This window comes from Sinocyclocheilus rhinocerous, unplaced genomic scaffold (assembly GCF_001515625.1).
Source record: "Sinocyclocheilus rhinocerous isolate Xijiao unplaced genomic scaffold, SAMN03320098_v1.1 scaffold1246, whole genome shotgun sequence".
Taxonomy (NCBI): domain Eukaryota; kingdom Metazoa; phylum Chordata; class Actinopteri; order Cypriniformes; family Cyprinidae; genus Sinocyclocheilus; species Sinocyclocheilus rhinocerous.
In genome coordinates this window covers 105,513-125,191 of record NW_015630543.1, presented here as the reverse complement: position 1 = coordinate 125,191, position 19,679 = coordinate 105,513, and the positions used below count along the sequence as shown (strand labels likewise).

Sequence of the window (19,679 nt, the reverse complement as noted above, 5' to 3'; positions counted from 1 at the left end):
ATGATGACACAATTGTCATTTTTGGGTGGGTGAACTATACCTTTAATAATTTATTTTATAAATTGTATTATTATTACTATATTATTATTACAAATGGTTCACCCAATTTGTTCAAAACGTGCATTAAGAAATGAAATGCCGCTGTGTGTTGCTCAGAGATGAACAGTTCGCTTTGTCTTTATATTTTCGTTGACAAAATTGAGCAAAACAGACAACATTGTGTCTAAAATAACACAATGTTATTACTTCTTACTTATTGAACTGTTGTATAAGATCAGTATCACATTTGCACTCGTGGGGCGCACAGCCCTATTTAAATTAATATTAAGCTATCTTGCAGCCCCCCTGGAGGATCACTGAGGCCCCCTAGTGGGCCGCGACTCCCCGGTTGAGAACCCCTGCTGTAGACGGTGAGTCTTTAGGAAAGCACGACCTGATCATCAGGTTCCTGAGGGGCGCGAGGAGACTAAATCCTCATCGCCCTAACCCCGTACCCTCTTGGGATCTTTTTTTGATCCCCCTTTTGAGCCGTTGCAGTCTGCAGAGCTGAGAACTCTGTCGATAAAGATTCCATCAAGAGGGTAGGGTACCTGCATGCATTTTCGGTCAACGAATTCTTCCTGGGCGTTGGTGCAAGGCGCCTTGCTGACAGATATATGTAGAGCTGTGGGCTGGGCAGACACCAAACACGTTTGCTAGATTTTATAGCCTTCATGTAGAGCCAGTGTCCTCTCGTTTACTCGCCTCGAGTAGCCAGTAAAACCAGAGGAACTGCTCGGTGTCTCGCTTGGTGCACCATTCCCCTCTACAGACCAGATACGTGCGCTTATTCTGCTCTTCAGTTCAGTTCCCCACAAGGCGAACCCTGTGGAGTTTCTCCATCACCCTTGGCATCCAGACGTGGCGGAGCGTCCGGCATCAGGCCTAACAGTTGTAAGTATGCCTGTTGGTTGACCCCTGTGCTAGGCTAGGTGTCCATATGTTGTGATCCCCACGGTGATCCCATGTGTGTATTCTTCCACGGTACGGTTCCCCTCTTGGTGAGCCTGTGTCTTTCCATTGGCAGACTACACTCTGCCATCCCTGCTGGTGTTGACTCCATCCTAACTGGGACGGAGCCACCTTAGAGACATTCCATTTGTTGTACTGCCCTTCGAGCAGGATGTGGATTCCGCAGCATCCCTGGAAAGGGTACGCTTTCCCAGTGTTAGCCAGTAAGTCTTACTGTATGGGTCTAGTAAAACAACAGTAATAGACTCTCTCCACGTAAGCCCTGTCCTATCTTCCACCCCAGTTGCCACAGGGGGACCAGGTGGCTTACTAGGGCTTACAGCAATAGTGGCGCTTTGTTAGGGATCCCAATTCGTCTGTCACCGACGTGACTCGGAGTGACCGGCTGAAAGGGAACGTCTCGGTTACATTTATAATCCTCGTTCCCTGAAGGAGGGAACGGAGACGTCCCGTCGCCACAGTTGCTGTACCAACGCGGGGTGCCGGGTCATTGGTTCAGCTCCTCAGCAAAAACCTGAATAAGCACCGGCTGCCTGCTTATGTTCGTGTCATGACGAGCAGCAGCTGGATGCAATTATCGCATGCCAATGTGCATTGGCTCGTTTAGTTTACACTCGAAGATGATAGGGCTCTCAGACGAGATCCCAATTCGTCGGTCACTGACGTGACATCTCCGTTCCCTCCTTCAGGGAACGAGGGTTATATACGTAACCGAGACATTCACCATTACTAAATTAAGGCATTTTTGGTGCAAGAAACTTGAATAGCAAATAGTGGACACAAATGGAAAATAAATATAAAATCGAATGTAAAATTTGACATAAGTGTATAATATGGCCACTCAAATTATAATCTGGAATTTGAATTGGTGTACTTATTTGTTTATTTTAAGGTGAGCTCAGTGAAGTATAACACTTGCTATTGTAAATAAATTAGCATAAATCAGCATATTTGCACTTGATTTGCTTATCAAAACCTGTCAGGCCCTGAACAGTACACCTGTGCTGTTTGAGATAAAACGGAGGACTTTGTCATGTCTGGCATCTTTCACACCTTCAGTGATGTGTTCATTTATCACCGTCTCGCCTCTGTTTCTTCAGCAAACCCGTCACCTCTGCCCCATCACACCCGGAGAAACCCAGCACGGCAAGCGCTGCCATGGAAACGCCGCCAAAGAAGCCCGTTGGCACGGAGACCAAGCGAAGGTTAGGCTCAGTCACTCTCTTGGTGATTCATTTGGCATAAAAATTAAACTTTTATGTTGCTATTCTCATTAATGTAATAAAGTGAATATTATTAACTCTCTCCCTGCCAGTGTTTTGTTAAAAATAAAGCTGCCAGCCACCGCCAGCATTTTTGATGGCCCCCAGAATATTTAGTTGTATATCTGAACATGCAATATGGCAAACGAAAGAAAAGAGCCTCTGCTTTTCCCTAGTGAAAAATAAATATACTAAAATGTATGTGAAATACATTTATTTCATGCTAAGTATACTCCAAATACATTTACATATTAAGTCTGCTAAATTGGAACAACTATGTTTGTGCTTAATGCACTTTAATTTTGTGAAGTAGTGCTGAAGTCCAACTAAAGATATACTGGAGTATATTTGATTGTGCTGAAGTGGAACTATACTTCAGGTACACTTTAAATATCTTGCATTTAAAGACAGGTATTATTCAAAGATCATACAATTCTTATTAATAGTGATATTAAAACACATTTTAGTTCAGGCATAATATTAAGAAATGTGTGTTGTGCACAAGTAGTTCTCCAAATAAAGTTTAATTAAAATTTTTATATCAGTAAGTCTGGTATGTCAGTAAATATGTTAATAGATTTGAACTATACTCTTTCTTTATTAAAAATAAATTTATAATTTTTTACTAGGGTTAATTAAAAAAAGAAACCTTTTTTATTTTAGTCTAATGCATTCTTATCAGCACTTGAATGTGGGTAAGTTTAATAATAATAATAAAAAAAAAAAAAACGCAAGTAAATATGTTAATAGATTTGAACTATACTCTTTCTTTATTAAAAATAAATTTATAATTTTTTACTAGGGTTAATTAAAAAAAGAAACCTTTTTATTTTAGTCTAATGCATTCTTATCAGCACTTGAATGTGGGTAAGTTTAATAATAATAATAAATTAAAAAAACGCAAGATGTTGAAAAAAAAAATCTGAGAAAATGGTGTTTGTGTCAAAGTTTTTGTCCGGATTGGATTCAGATCAATGATCAAAACATAGATGGAGTCAATTGCTTCCATCGATACCCCCAAAAGCTTCACAGTCCTGAACCACTTCTTGGGTCAACAATTCATTCGGTAATGTTAGACGGTTGTAAAAGTGATGATTTTACAATTTAAATAATATAAGAAAAAGTAATTATGTATTATAGTAATGAGAATGAAATTGTTTTACATTGCCGTAATGAGAATGTCTGGGGGAAATGTGTTGACAAGATAATGTCACATTGCAATAAAACCTCCTAACAAAGACTTAATTGTCTATGCAAAAAAATAAATAAAATAAACATCAGGTCTGGCCGGATGCACACTGCTGTCCTCTGACACACACACACACACACACACACAGCTGTCCTTGACTCTGTCTAACAGGCTGATTCATTATTTACTCAGAGTAAAATGATTTTTCTCAGTTGTGTTGTTGACATAATGACCTGTTAGTCAGCAAGCTTCATTTTCACCCAAACATATTGCTGCAAACTGTTGCGATGACTTAGGAAGGTCGTGCCATCGCTCACTATGTCATGACAGAGATGCTTTAAACAACATCTCTGAAGACACACGTTTATTTATTCTGAGATTTCATTTCTCCTGTTCAGCTGTTCACAAATATCCTTGAGAAATTTCTGTTCATTTTACCGAAAGGATTTGCATAATGAGCTTTATATTACGCACAAAATATATGCAAAATCATACCTTGGCCATAAATACTTGTTAGGAATTTTGTGCAAAACAGATCAGCGCATGCAGAATAGATGATCCTTATATGAGCTACAGTAGTCTTGCCCGACACACTGTGTAGTAAGCCATTCAAAGCTGCGGCTGCGTTCGAATTGGAATACTAGCTTGCTGCATACTGTGCAGTATATGCTTTATACCGCCTACACAGTCTGATGTCACATGATGAGTGTTGTCCAGTTTTTATCTCAGAAAGAAAAACAGCTGTTCTCACATGCAGATCTGGGGTGTTGTAGTCAATTTGTAGTTTGCAAACTATACACACTACTACATACAGCATAGTAAGAGTAGTATGGTAGTGCTCTATTCTGAACAGAGTTGCTGTCACATATCCCATCTGCCTGTGTGTCTTGCTCTGATGATGTTCTCCCTCAGGGTTGGTCGGCCCTGTAAAGTTCGGAAGGTCGAGGAGCTGCCGCAGGAAGAGGAAGTGGAGAGTGAGGTGTCATCAGTCACCGAAACCAAAGGTAGATCTACTCCACCCTCACCGTGTGTTCATATTATATTTGATTGTCACTTGGTGCATGTCAGGATTGAGCTTTGAAATGAAAACAAGAATTACATTCCTGTTTGACTGAATCCGAATCAGATTTATTGCAAAGTATGTTTACACACACTTCGTGACAGAAGCTTCAACAACTGCAGTAAACAACTTCCTCTGTGGCTGGTTATCTAAAGGTTTAGTGGCAGTCACTAATGAGGAAGAGGGCTGGACTCAAACCGCGGGTTCTTTGTTCCTCGGCTGAAAAGCTTTTTAACTCGGTCCGGTCACAGGCGTCAAAGACAGTCTGCGAATAAAAGATGCGAGAACCTCAGCTTCTGTACTTGGATGCGAGTGGTAATCTACTGGGGCTTGAGCCATGGATAATTGTAACGTGAGAAAAAATTATGAGGACGTTGAAGATCTCAATGGAGAAGAAGTTTATTGCAGCATAGCAGTGACAAAGTAGAAAGCAGACAAGTGGAATCACTTTTTATCTTGCAACATTTTTTGCATTTATTAATTTATCAGGTGCTTTTATTTTATGTGACTTGCAAATGAGGAATACAACATAAGCGTTTCATCCTGAGGAGGCAGTAATAGAGTAGTTCTGCAATACAAAGGTTTTTATTTTCATAAAGTGAAGAGAGGTGAAATGTGCATTCTCTTGGGCTCATTAAAGACCAAAAGAAATGCTGCATTTTGAGTAATTTGCCGAGTTTTGATTGAGGATTACTGTGGTAATGCAGTATAGGGATGATAAGAGTCCAGACGAGGAGTTGTGTATAAAAAGACTTGATCTTCTTGATGAATGCAAATCAGCACGACTGGGCTGCAGGGCTTGTGGATGCAACAGGTTGATGTGACTTTGACTAGATACCCTGAAGGATCTACCTGTGAAGCACGACTCAGAGCAGCAGAGCGCGGTTGCTGTGATGTCCGGTGATACAACATAAGCGTTTCATCCTGAGGAGGCAGTAATAGAGTAGTTCTGCGATACAAAGGTTTTTGCGAGCTGCTGACGGATCCACAGAATGAGGACAGACAGTTTGGAGGCAGCTCCTGCAAGCCTCGGGGATTGTGTGGAGGTTTAGAGTGGGTTTTAAGCAGTGGAAGCCTGATTGAGTATTTTGGGGAAAAATGCCAGTGAGGACAGATGTGATGAAGATGTGTGTGAGTGTTGGCCAAAAACATTTGGACTGAACTGGCCAGGAGCAGGAGACTGTGTACACGTGTGAAAATATTGATATGTGTGCACATGGGTGTATGCTTGAATATGCATATGGTTAATTCAGCCCTGCCCTGGAGTTAAACGAGACTGTGGAAGTTACTGAGTAAATGGCTCATTACCACTATGCAGTACATTCCCCATTATACATGCCTTGATATATTAAAAATAAAATGTTAAACTTATAATTTTTTTTCTTTTAGCACATAATCACAATTAGATGAGCCTGAGGGTGACCCAAAAATGAAAATTCTGATTGATAGTATTCAGTAATATTATCAATTTCACTGCACTGACACTATCGGAAGGGAACTAAATTTGAACTGAATTGAGCTGGACAATGACACTAACTTTGCAGCATCAACGCTGTTAGTAAACTCAATTGAACTAAAGTGAGCTGCATAATGACACTATTATCTTCTGTAGAGCTGCTTTACAGCTAAATTGAATTTTTCATAATTGATTAATTTTACATTAACAGTTATTTTCCCATTTTCTTAATGTGAAGATGCTTTGAACCAATCTGTATTGTATAAAGCTGTATACAAATAAATGTGATTTGACTTTTGCACTGGCATCCCATAATGCATTCTGTGCTGAGAATGAAAAAGCACAGATACTCTTCCCGCAATAACGCAATTATATGAAACAAACACTGCAGTGACAATACCTGACATCTGCACTCTCGTTGCTGCTTCATTTGTCTTTTTGAGTTTCGCTTGTGAGTTTATGCAATTTTTCATTGGAATACACTGGAATACATTAGAGGGTGATTTAGGAGAATTTGATCCAGGTCTAAAAGACTAATGCATTCTGTGCTGAGAATGAAAAAGCACAGATACTCTTCCCGCAATAACGCAATTATATGAAACAAACACTGCAGTGACAATACCTGACATCTGCACTCTCGTTGCTGCTTCATTTGTCTTTTTGAGTTTCGCTTGTGAGTTTATGCTATTTTTCATTGGAATACACTGGAATACATTAGAGGGTGATTTAGGAGAATTTGATCCAGGCCTAAAAGACTGCAAGAGCAAACACGGTATTGCCACTTTGATATCTAGATGTATTCAACAGCATGTTTTTATGAATTCCCTCGAGGAAGTGCATTTATGACAGCTAATGACATGGATAGAGCCATTATCAGAGACGATTACAGTGTTTATATAACAGGCATCAGATGGTGCCCACCGGCTATGTGCTCCACTAATTAATGTCAGAAAGTGAGCAGCCATAGCCTCATAACTCTGCAGTGAATATTCAACCATTGACTTCTCTCGCTCACGACAGTGTCATTTAGAGAACTCGTTCAAACTAAAGTACAGGCATGTTTTCTTGAGAAGTCATGAAGGAGTGAATATAAGGGTGCTGTCACACTTGAACCGAACCCGAGATCGATTGCTCCCCCTCCCCTAAGAGCTTTTATTAAATAACAAAACAAAAACTACCCTCATGGGGGGAGTACTCTGGAAAGGCAAGGCAGGATAGGGCAGGGCAAGACAAAAAAAGACACAACTAGAAACTAACAGTACCTTAGGAGTCACACTTGAACCGAACCCGAGATCGATTGCTCCCCCTCCCCTAAGAGCTTTTATTAAATAACAAAACAAAAACTACCCTCATGGGGGGAGTACTCTGGAAAGGCAAGGCAGGATAGGGCAGGGCAAGACAAAAAAAGACACAACTAGAAACCAACAGTACTTTAGTGCGAACCCCAACACTAAACTATAACTAAACTAGACAGGAGTGCTGGAATCCAAACACCACAGTATGCACACATGACAAAGCACATATTATTGGAGGGACCAGGGAGGATCCGGTGCATCGGGAGTCCTAGTGGACTGCCAGGGCAGAGCCGGAGGGACAGACCATGGTTAGCTTCGGTGGGTCAGGAACAGTGTTGGGCAAGTTACTCTGGAAATGTGATTAAATTACTGATTACTCCTTTTAAAAGTAATCAAGTTACTGTTATGATTAATTTATTTCAAAAGTAGTTAGTTACATTACTAGTTATGCTACTTTTTTTCTGTACATCCATGAAATTGACAAGAAATAGTAAGTTTTGTGTCACCTAGCCACAACAACGCTCCCGATAAATATTTGTTATTAAAGCATCAACATTCACAAACCACTTTTATTTTTAACTAAATGCTAGTAGCGTACGGCTGCTGCGTACATGGTTTGGCATGAAAGAATGCCAGGAAAGAGCGCTCCCTTTATCTCAATTCACAAAGCTCTGTTATAACACAATAAATGTATGCATAATGAATCAGTCATAATGTCTGCAATTCGTGTGTTATAATGAGAGGATTCGTGAGCACGCAAATTTCAGCACTGCGCAGGAACTCCAGCGTTTTGAACGGTGAGTGGATTCTAACACCTCTGACTGGGCAATGCGTTCCAGAAATCGACATTGCTCAACGCTGCAAACACATTTTATAACAGAAACTCTGCCTATGCTTGCGCTTGTTAATCGTTTTTGTTTTATATTAGTTGTTCTTGTTGCTTTTGTGCAATGGATGAATAACAATTTATTTGTTTTTAGATATTTTATGTTTATATATGTCTATTTTGCGGGAGTCCTGCGAAACATTTTATTCTCCCGCATCCCGCACACACACGAGTCTCTACGCACTCGACCATCAGCTCTTGTCCCGCACCGCCCTCTGTTGTGTTGGGTCCAGCAGGAGTGCAGGTCTCTAATCCACTGGCTCTGGACTCGACGGTAGAAGCTGATGCATTGCTCTCCAAGCTGGTTCTTTCTCGAGAAGTTTTACTGTGCCGTGCTGCCCTTTCAGTTGTTTTAAATTGGATGTGGAGTTTTTCGTGGTTGAAAGGTTTTCTTCTTCCACATAGGCTAATTGAAAATGCACAATAAGGTTCTTGCCTTTGATAGAAATAAATAGCTATTGAACGCATGCTTTTCTCTCACCATGCTGAGTTTTTCGTTGGTAGTATCCGCCTCGCAGGTGCTTACCTGTCAAATTCTCAGAGGATGCTGCGTGTGTTACACCCTTTTTACAATCAAACGCGTCCATGTTTACATAGAAAAAACAATGGAAAAGCAGCGCAAGTGAGTAAAAAAACCTGTAACTGCTGTATGTCTGATATTTCATGTTTGCATCATGGTGACAGGCTGAAAGCTGCTGTTGTTTTCACAGGACATTTATGTCTGATATTTCATGTTTGCATCATGGTGACAGGCTGAAAGCTGCTGTTGTTTTCACAGGACATTTATAGTTAATAATAGTCTACTTGTGTTATACCTTAAATAATTTTGAATTTGAATTACCTTGACTTTTGAGATTTTTTTAAAAGCATTTTCCTCGCATTTCAAGTTGACTAGTTAAAAATCGAGAGTCGGTCAAACGTTCTGAAAAAATCGAGATTTAAATATTTTACACAGCCCTGCTGGCAAGGCAAGGTAGGATATGGCAGGACAGGACACAACACAAGGTGGTGTGATTGGGAGGGACCAGGGAGTATCCGGTGGGTTGGGAGTCCTGGTGGACAGCCAGGGTGGAGCCGGAGTGACTGACCATGGAGGCTCCGGTGGGTTGGGAACCCCACTGGAGTTGTCAGGGTGGTGCCAGTGGGACAGACCAGGATGGCTCCAGGAGATTAGGAACCCCCACAGATGGCTAGGGTAAAGCCAGAGGAGGGCAGAACCTGGACTCCAGGGCTGGAATGGATTCTGGGACTGCCTCTGTGGCTGTGACAGGGAGAGCGGGCTGCAAAATAAAACAAAACCTACTCCATAAGGGGAAATACTAGTCAAGTCAAGTAACCTTTATTTATATAGCGCTTTTAACAATACAGATTGTGACAAAGCAGCTTTACAGTATCAAATAGGAAAATAGTGTGTCAATAATGCAAAAGGACAATAGTAAACACTAAATTTTCAGTTAAAGGCAGTTCATCATTGAATTCAGTGATGTCATCATCCAGCTCAGTTCAGTTTAAATAGTATCTGTGCAATCAAGTCAACGATATCGCTGGATATTAAGTGTCCCCAACTAAGCAAGCCAGAGGCGACAGCAGCAAGGAACCAAAACTCCATCGGTGACAGAATGGTGGCCATCTAGGAGTCAAGGTCTTCACTGGAGATCTGTCTCGGGGGCTCATCTAGTTGTCCTGGTCTCCGCTGATATTCAGGGCTGTCGATGTCATCTCTAGGTGCTTATCCACCATCTGATCTGGATACAGACTGGATCTGGTGGCTACGGTGACCTCGGAATAAGAAAGAAACAGACTAATATAGCGTCTGCTATAGCGTATATGCCATTCTTCTTAGGTTGTAACAAGTACATTGGGTGTTATGGGAAGTGTTCCCAGTTCCGGTTGACCTAATTGATGCAGCCTAAAATTCCTTTAATGGATTTGAAATTAGAAACATATTAGTGTGTTATGTGTAAGCCAGGTTAAAGAGGTGGGTCTTTAATCTAGATTTAAACTGACATAGTGTGTCTGCCTTCCGAACAATGTTAGGTAGATTATTCCAGAGTTTGGGTGCTAAATAGGAAAAGGATCTGCCGTCTGCAGTTGATTTTGATATTCTAGGTATTATCAAATTGTTTTGAGAACACAGCAGTTGTGGAGGACTATAATGCGATTAAAAGGATTATAAAGAGCTCGCTCAAGTACTGAGGTGCTAAACCATTCAGGGCTTTATAAGTAATTAGCAAGATTTTAAAATCTATACAACGAATATGGAGCCAGTGCAGTGTTGACAGAACCAGGCTAACATGGTCATAATTCCTGGTTCTAGAACGAACTCTAGCTGTAATACTACAGCAAGTCAAGACATGATATGGCAGGACAGGACACAGCACAACTGGGAACCAACAGGATCTCGGAATCATTAGTCCAAACCCCGAGACTAAACTGAAACAAAACTAGACAAGAGTGCTGGGGTCCGAACGCCACTCTCCGCACACGCAATATATCACACGGACCAGAGAGCACACAACCCAAACACGCCCTTTGGTGGATGGCAAAGGTGGTGCTGGTGGGAGGGATCATGGAGGGTGGGACAGGAACTCCAGCAGATGGCCAGAGCGAAGCCCTAGGAGGGCAGAATTCTGAGATTGCCTCTGTGGCTGAGACAAAACAAAAACTATGGGTAGTGGTTTCTAACTACGTTCCTGGACCCCCACCCCCCCAACAATGCACATTTGCATGTCTTCACGCTTTGCCACACCAGACTTGTTGCGGGCCTCTGTGTCTACTGGCACTCTGAGTTTTAGGGTGTCATTGGCCATTTGTTACACCTGTTTACATCAAGTCCTACCAATTTCAATTCCTATCTCAAGTGTCATATAGAGAAGATGTGCTTCCAAGAAGACAAAAATACAAGCATACAAAGCTCCTACAGACTAGAAGCACAGCATCCGGACGGGACCCAAATGATGTGCTTAGTCTCTTGTCCAATCATGGCATTTTATAAAAGCAATATGCTACTCAAGGCCATACACTTGAGTATTATACCAAAGTTAGGAGGGTTCATATTGTGCTTAACCACCTTACATGTGTTAACATCACTGTAATACTGCGTTACCACACCTTGGCTAATTTGTAGATCCTCACAATTTACTTCTTATTTGATATATGTGCAGACTGACCTCGTCTCTGAATCGAATAGTTCTTTATTGCCATTGTATTGAGAAAAACACGTGTTGTGTTTCTTTTTGTTTGCACTTCAAAGAAGGGCTGTGTCAGAGTGAATTAGCCATGAAAGGCAGACAGTGGGGAAGGGTGTTATCTCAGTGTTTTGCCTCCGGCGCGGAGCACAACAGCTCGTCAATGCTGTGCATGCCACTCTAAAGTGGACCGTGAACCAGTTTTACCAATATCTGTTGAGAACGTGACACTCTCTGGGTGAATTTCAATGGCTTTTTGCACTCTTGAAGGGTGCTGCTGGAAGGCCGCTCTATTCTTATGGACCTTCTGAACAAAAGCAAAAAGAGCAACTTCAACAAGGTGAAGTGTACCTCAGTTAAACAGGTAAATTTTTGTAACTGCTGCTGATTAGACCTGCTGATGTCTGTGATGTCAGCAATAATTATCAAAGCAATAATGCTAAGAAAAATGAGAAGAATCACCTACTGCTGCTGTCTGGGAAAAAAATATTTTTTACCTGTTTGTTTTTAAGCTATACAGAGTTAAAGGGGTCATATGATGCGATGAGTTTTGAGCAGTGTAGAGTAGCGCTTGTTGTTTGTCGTTTCTATGATCACAAATGCAGACATGGTTGTATGTTTACGCGGCATGATGCAACGTGTAAAAAGACAGTATAAGTACAGTATGTGGAAAATAATGTGTTTTTTTAACCTTAAACCGCATAAACACATTTCACAGCAACGTCATATGACCCTATGAAACTACATCACTACATAGTTTTGTATTGCTTTTAATCTACCTTTATAATTATATTATAATATTATTTAAAGTAATTAATCAGTTAAAATGAGTCTTTAGTTGCAATTTGTTGTATTTTTTTGTAACAAACTTAGTATCCATTATTTTCACTGGGATTGGTACTGAACACTGAGATTGGTATTGTGTTAACATTGCTAGAAATGATTCTGTGTCAGCTAATCAGTATGATTAAACATAAATTACATTCTTTATGATTTAATGGAGACTGCACCCATTAGTCCAGACAAGCATAACCTTTAACATGTATAAAGAGTGTGTAGGCGTATACCTACATTTACATTTATACATTACATTAATACATTTATTCAAAGGGACTTACAACAGAGCTGCGAGAGATGGTCTGCAACATACATGTAACATAAGACACAAGTAGTTTTTGTGCTTTGTGCACAATATTTTGCCAACCCATTTATGTGTAGTATATTGTGACCATATTCGGTATTGTCAACATTAATGGATGTTAATTATTAATATTAGTATTTAACTGTGGACTAATTTCTGCCTAAAGCTGTAATAATGATAGCATTTTTATCTAACAACGATACAGCAAAAACAGTGCAGTATTATAAAAAAGGGTTAAATTCATTACTCGACAAAAGGAAAACAACCTTTATTAATGTTACTTGGAAATGCATAATAGACCTACTTCAGCTCTGAATTCACTTTGTTCTTTTATCCATCTTGTTAGCCAATGTGCAAATGTTCACCTAGTGTCTAAAATCAAGCCTTTGTTCTTGCTGTTCATTTCTGTGGGCTCCAGATTTAATGTGCATTACAGTTGTCAGTGTTACTTTATACTGCATATTTATCTATATTTGTTTCAGCCTATACCCCTTACAGCTGTCTCATACTGAACCGATTACTCAAATCTATCGGTTACTGTATATCTCTGTTATCTATGTTCCAACCAGAGTTTTAATATCTTACCAGTATTGCAGAGGTTACTCCTGTATTATAAAGGCATATTTTTGTCTCACTTCAAATTGAATATTTATCTCTTCCTATTATATGTTCCTAACAATTGTTTTTAGTTTTAGTGTTTACATTTTTTTGGACACAGTAGCTTAATATTTATCAGCCATAACATAATAATAATAATGATTGTCTTATGGATTTCAGCTAGAAATATTATCATATTCCTAATTTATGCAATTGTATAATTTCCCTATATATTCCAAAGCATTGTCTTTTACTATGGAATTGACTCTCTCTCTCTCTCTCTCTCTGTTTCTCTCAGAGCTGACTCTACAGCAGGCTTTGCACCAGTCTGTGTTCATGCCGTGTTCCAGCCCATCTCCCAGCATGCATCACTGCTGGGATCAGCACAGCAAGCTCCTTCCAACAGTGGCAGGCATCACGGCCAGTAAAGTGGCAGCGTGGAGCGTGGATGAGGTACACAGAGCTCCCGTGTGCATCTGCATTTCCCACTTGCTATTCAAATTCAAGACAATTATGCTTTGTTGAATTAATGCGAGTTTTTTTTTTAGATCAGTTGATTTGTTTCGGGCTCGGTTATCTTCAGCTGTTGCACCTCCTCTAATCCTCATTGTTATTCTGCAGGTGATCGAGTTTATCCAAGGACTTCCAGGCTGCAAGGAGCAAGTGCGCACCTTCAGAGAGGAGGTAAATTATTCCCTTTAATCACGAGTGGAATCAGAACGACTGAATCCTGTGAGAAACATTTAACTAGTCTTCCATCATGAGGTTTGGCAGCCGGAGTAACTGAAGCATTTTAGGAACAGAATATAATGCATAAGGAAGAGAGCATGGGGCATGATGGGATATGTGAGGAGATCTCATTGAAACCATTTATAGGCATGTCAAGTCATCCCAGGTCACAGCATCATGCCTGTTTACTGCTAGCAAGAATGTTAAAGAGGCCAGAGGGCTGCTGCTTTAAATAATTCTGCTCTCTGAGCTGCTGTCTGTCTGATCTTCTGCTCTTATTTCCCATCTCTCTCTCCTCATGTTCGCTTCTGTGTCTTGTCCTGTGTTTTCTAATTATATGTGCAAATGGGAGCTGCATTAATGAGTCCTGTCATACATTGGGGTGTAAATGTCTCAGAGCACTGGTGAATATTATTCTGCTTTGTGTTCTTTTATATTATGAAACAGTTTGTTTTATAATATAAAATGCTGATATTTATTAAAACAACACTGGGATGTTTTACATAGCTCTGTTCTGCTTATGGCATTTAGGCGAAATAAGTGGTAATATTGTGAATGAGTTTAATTACCTGCAGCCAATCCATTTCACGCACATGACCGATTGTGAAAATGTTTTAATTGCATGCAACATTTTCGGTTTAAAATATATAATATTAGCATAACAGTTTGAGTTTAAAATTGCATTTCACATGCATTTCTGAATGTCTTATTATCTGTTATGTGCCCTTTTTAATCAATGGCAGCAGCACTCGATTTGTGAAATAGAAATTTGCAGAATCTTTCCTTTTCTATCATAACCATTATTTGTTTTCCGACTGTAAAATTTCTAACATGTTGTTTCTTTCCAGGCCCCAGACTTAGACTTTTGAATCCCATGAACATTTATCTTATAAGATGACAGCAGCTTTGGATTTACTGAGATTGCACTTGTCTCACATAATCACCCGTTCCATTCAGTCATTGTGCTGTGATCTCATTAGATTTATTGCAGTGGTCTATCTAGTGTTCACTCCTCCCAACTGAACCTTTAAGTTGAAAGCACCTCTTAAATCTTCATTTAAAACACTGTGTCTATGTTAAAAGGGAAAAACATCAGTCGTGGTGCAGGTGCAGCAGCTGGATGTTGTCTACACTAGATATGTCAATGTGTATAATATGTAAGTTTGAAGATATCCTACCTTGTTACACGACTCTGTGGAATGCTTGATTCTGATTGGTCAGTCGCGACATTCCGAGGTATGTTATTCCGCGATAACAACCGGTAAAAGCTGATAACACAGGCTCATCCGGTTAACTGCAGTCGGCCCTATACGCTTGCTTGGAATAGTTTTTGTTTGTGGATGCTTTGTGTTCGCTTAGCTAATAAAATATTAATACTCAAAACAATACTATGTGCAATTATTAAATCATGTCATCCTGGTATCGCGGACTTGCTCTCTCGTTTCATACAAATGCAGTTGATGCCAATTGTTTTGTTTGCGTTCAAATAATTTAACTCAGAATCAAGTAGCCGTGTAATAAGTGGGATAATGTACATCCCGCTGGTTGTCATCGCTGAATAACCCCATAAAAGTGCCTGTCAGGGGTTATTCTGCGATAACAACCAGCTGGATGTGCATTATCCCTCACTGAAATCATAGTTAATTTTCAGTGGAAATCCAGTGGTGTAAAAATGATGTAATGAGGCACTTCCAGTGTGAACAGATCTGCTTATTATAATGGGAGGATGTGGTTTGTCATTGCGAGGAACAGATGCAATGGTGTTACTAATTATAGGCTAAAACAAGAGTTCTCCTGTTTGCGTAGTTTAAAGGTCATCGGCACCTGAGTACCCTGGGTTCCCTCCAGATCTTCCTATGGGTTTTTTTATTATGGGGTTTTTCCATTATAACAATAACAATAATGTTCCAATAAAACAAGGTCTGAGGTAAATATAAATTAAAGGCGTCATATGATGCAATTTCAAGTTTTCGTTATGTCGTTATGTTTATTTTTAAAAACATATGTTTGTTATAAGTAACTACATAAGAACGTTTGGGGGCTGAGTTTGTGTAATTTACGTTGACATCAAAACGTCCAAATATCATCTGTTTATGTTTACCACAGACCTCATTTTACACATAAATTAGACAAAATCCATTATAAAAGCCCAGAGGAAGCTCTTGAGGAAACCTGCTGTGAATTAGTATTATTATTTTTACTTTTAGATTAACTTTATTGCCATTTCACTTGAAGTTAATCTTTAAAAACATTAATATCTTAATTATTTAATTATATAAACTTTAATACATTTCAAAATAAACATAAATTTGTCATTCTGCACATTATAATATCATGGTGCCTAAATTCAAGTGTGTTCATTTTAATTTATTTACACAAATGATCATTTTAATATTGTCCAGTTATTGTTCATCATCCATAACATATAAAATAATTATCAACTTCTTGTGTCCGACAGAATTTTAATATGGTGCATCTGTAATTATCTGATCTTTTGGATTGCGTCTATGAAGATCAAAATATGAAGAGAAAATAAGCATTTAGGACATGAAGCACCTTTCATGTATGCAGTATTTTAATTGCTGGATTATACAAATCAATACATTATTATTATTTAAAATATAAGACATTTTCCACTGTATTTCAATTTTCATATTTTCAAATGACTATATGGTGATATAAAATCCCCGGATTTCATACAATGCCAAATGTCTCTTGTTTGTGAACAGAAATCAGATGTTTGTTCTGTTGCATGAATTTCATCAAGCAGTAGTTTAGGACGTTCTGTTTTAACACTGTTGTAGAGCAAAACACCTAGAAATTACACTGAATCAAAGAATTGCACAGGAAATGCATCTTCTTCTCTGACAGCTGTGTATGTTTATCTGCTGATTTGTTGTTGTTTGGTTTCAGCAAATTGATGGCGAGGCCTTCCTCTTATTGACTCAGGTGGACCTGGTGAAGATCCTCAGCATTAAACTAGGGCCGGCTCTCAAAATATACAACTCTATACTAATGTTTAAGACCACAGAAAACTCTGCCTGCAACGAACTCTGACCAGACAGACCGACAGCCAAGAGAGTTCAGAACTGCTTCAGTCAAAGGGCTCGTCATGAAGATTCATACAGTACACACCACACTATTATGCATGACCAACACGATGTAGATAATGTCCGAATGAGCAGGTGAAACACATATAATGACATTCAGAATTCATTCAGACAGACAGCCCAAGAACGTCTCTGCGCTGTCAGTAATAATCATATTTGTACGCACTTATTAACTCACATGATGATTTCATGTAGTCCCCTTTCATCATAATGTCGGGGAGAATGTATATTTTACTGAGGAGTTATGGGAGCTAAATTCAGGTGCTAAACGAATGCAGTTACATGCACTGAAGAGCCGCACAATGTCTGCTTTTGACTCTCGTTGTTTCCGTTACAACTCCTTTAATTCATAGCTGTAGATAATTTAAGTGTTTGGAAAGGGTTCTGGATGGAGGACTAGCAGAATGGGGTTGAATATTCGAGCATTAGATAAACACACGGATCCTCTTTGATTGTTTGTTTCCAGTGTGCTGTGATGCCATATTAATGCATCATGCCACAGTCCTTCATTACGGTTACAGTCATGGATTTTATGAGTGGAGACTAAAATAGTAGGGTAGTGCTCTTTCTTTATTTGTTTTGATACAATGGATGTAGAAATGGAGAACGGAGAGTAAAACTACACTCAAGGCACAAATAATAATTGTGAGAGCCATATTGGTATTTTGTAATAGAATGTAACTTAATATTCAGAATGCCTTCATGTGCACAGTGTAAGAAGAAATAATATTTCATTAATATACAAACGTGAGTATTAATTTAGTTTCTGTTGCTGAGGTATGCAGCATTTAAAATACATGAAATGTCCCATCTATTTATTTAAGTTGAATACTTTGACTATTTAAAAAACAATGTGCTGAACACGTCATTGTGGACATGTATGTTAACAAACCTAAACAGTTTGTGTTGAAATGCTGTTTTTACTCACTTTTTAAAATGAGTAAACTCACTGCACTCGGCTGGATGATTTCCCATATTCAAAACTCATTTATCATGTCAATTTTTCTCATGCCACGAGAGCGTATAATGAACTGTTAGTTTGGGGATTTCAAATTTAAATATAAATATAAAATGTGTAAATAAGCAATGGTTTAGAGTGGAAGTGCAGAAACCAGTGGATGGACTACTAAACTTCACTGTAATTCATTTGCAAATAAACTTGCTGATTGAATGGTCTTCGTCAACACAATTGTCTTTTTAATGATTGCATGATTAATATTATAATGTGCCATTTATTTTATTGCTGGTTTATTATTTGATAACATTTGCATACGATAATGCAGTATACCTCTTTAATTGATTTCTTGACGCCTGTTTCAAAATAGTGGGTAATGTTTTAAACATCGGTTGTGTTCAGAATAGCATACTACCCATACTTGCAGTGCAGTTTGTGATTATACTGTATGCATGAATGCCTTGATGGGTTTTGGCAAATCTACTACATTTGCCTAAATGTGCACCATGTAACAGAGCACAATGTAATGCATCTGACTTTGCATTTCCAGTGTGATGAACAAGAAAGTCATATATGCAGTAGTGTTCTCCTAAACTCATGGTTTAAATGGACTGCATAGACTATTAGTGGACTGCATAAAATATTAGTAAAAACAAACACCACTACTGATGCAAATGTTTGAGTAGTCACCTATGTATTTTACTATATATATTAGAGCTGTCAGTCGATTAAAAGTTTTAATCTAATTAATAACAGGGTGCTGTGATTAATTAATCTAATTAATCGCAAACTAAATTTGGCTGTGAAAATACCCTCAAAAGATCATTTAAAACATATTATTGTTTTAAATGTTTAGGCTACAATGGCCTAACATAAACTAATGGAACATAAAAGAAGATAATTTGAGAAACATCTCAGTATTTTTTGTTCATGCATTGAAAGTCACTAGTGGCCAAAACAGCCTAGTTACCAACAGTATTCAAAATACCTTCTTTACCTTCTTCTTTAAACAACATGAGGGTGAGTAAATGACAGAATTTATTTATTTTTGGTGAACGATCCCGTTAATGTTTTTTTTTTTAATAAATAAAAAATTATACTCTAAAGAACTAAAACTACCAGCAGGTGGCGGTAAATGTCTTTATGAGTCGATTCGTTCAAACGACTGATTCATTCAGGAATTCAGTAAACGGCTCTCTCTATGCGTCACAAAGAACACGAGTGCAAATGTGATTTTATACAACAGTTCAGTAAATAAGAAGTTAATATTGTGCAAAATTTAAACACAATATTGTGTGTTTTTGTTCAATTTTGCCAACGAACATATTACCTATAAAGCCACAGCAGAACTGTTGTGCATTTCTGAGCAACACAGCGATGTTTAGTTTCTGAATGAATCCGCGTTTTGATCGAATCGTGTAAATCAATGATTCAGTAGCCCATTAAAACAGCACTCATGTGATAATTGCTCTCGCTGCTGGTGTGTTATCGCTTATCATATGATATAAATATGAGACAAAAACTCATACAGGGGCATTTTTTGCCCCAATATCTTGAATATGCATTTATGGAGTTGTTGTCCTGCATCATATTTGTCAACAGTCAACTGTAGGAAATTGAAGATGACGTACAGGTCTGGGGGCGGGGCCAGTGCGTTAACTGCATTAAAATATTTTAATCGCGTTATTTTTTCATAACTAATTAATCAAGTTAATGCGTTACACTGACAGCCCTAATATATATATCCGGCGGCCGCACGTGCTCCCCTTTTGGTCCGTGGCGCGAGGGGTGGTGGATTCT

The 19,679-nt window shown here is 38.9% G+C and overlaps 1 protein-coding gene across 1 annotated transcript in view; it reads left to right on the top strand.

The window, feature by feature from the left end:
* The window catches only part of LOC107740526 (lethal(3)malignant brain tumor-like protein 3), a 62,510-nt gene extending 44,525 nt beyond the window's left edge, over positions 1 to 17,985 (top strand). Inside the window, exons 17-21 of the mRNA XM_016552976.1 lie at positions 2,112 to 2,216; positions 4,375 to 4,466; positions 13,384 to 13,538; positions 13,707 to 13,769; positions 16,728 to 17,985. Coding sequence (XP_016408462.1) covers positions 2,112 to 2,216; positions 4,375 to 4,466; positions 13,384 to 13,538; positions 13,707 to 13,769; positions 16,728 to 16,871 — 559 coding nt within the window. The 3' untranslated portion in view covers positions 16,872 to 17,985. The remainder of the gene's footprint in view (positions 1 to 2,111; positions 2,217 to 4,374; positions 4,467 to 13,383; positions 13,539 to 13,706; positions 13,770 to 16,727) is intronic.
* Positions 17,986 to 19,679: the final 1,694 nt, after the last annotated feature.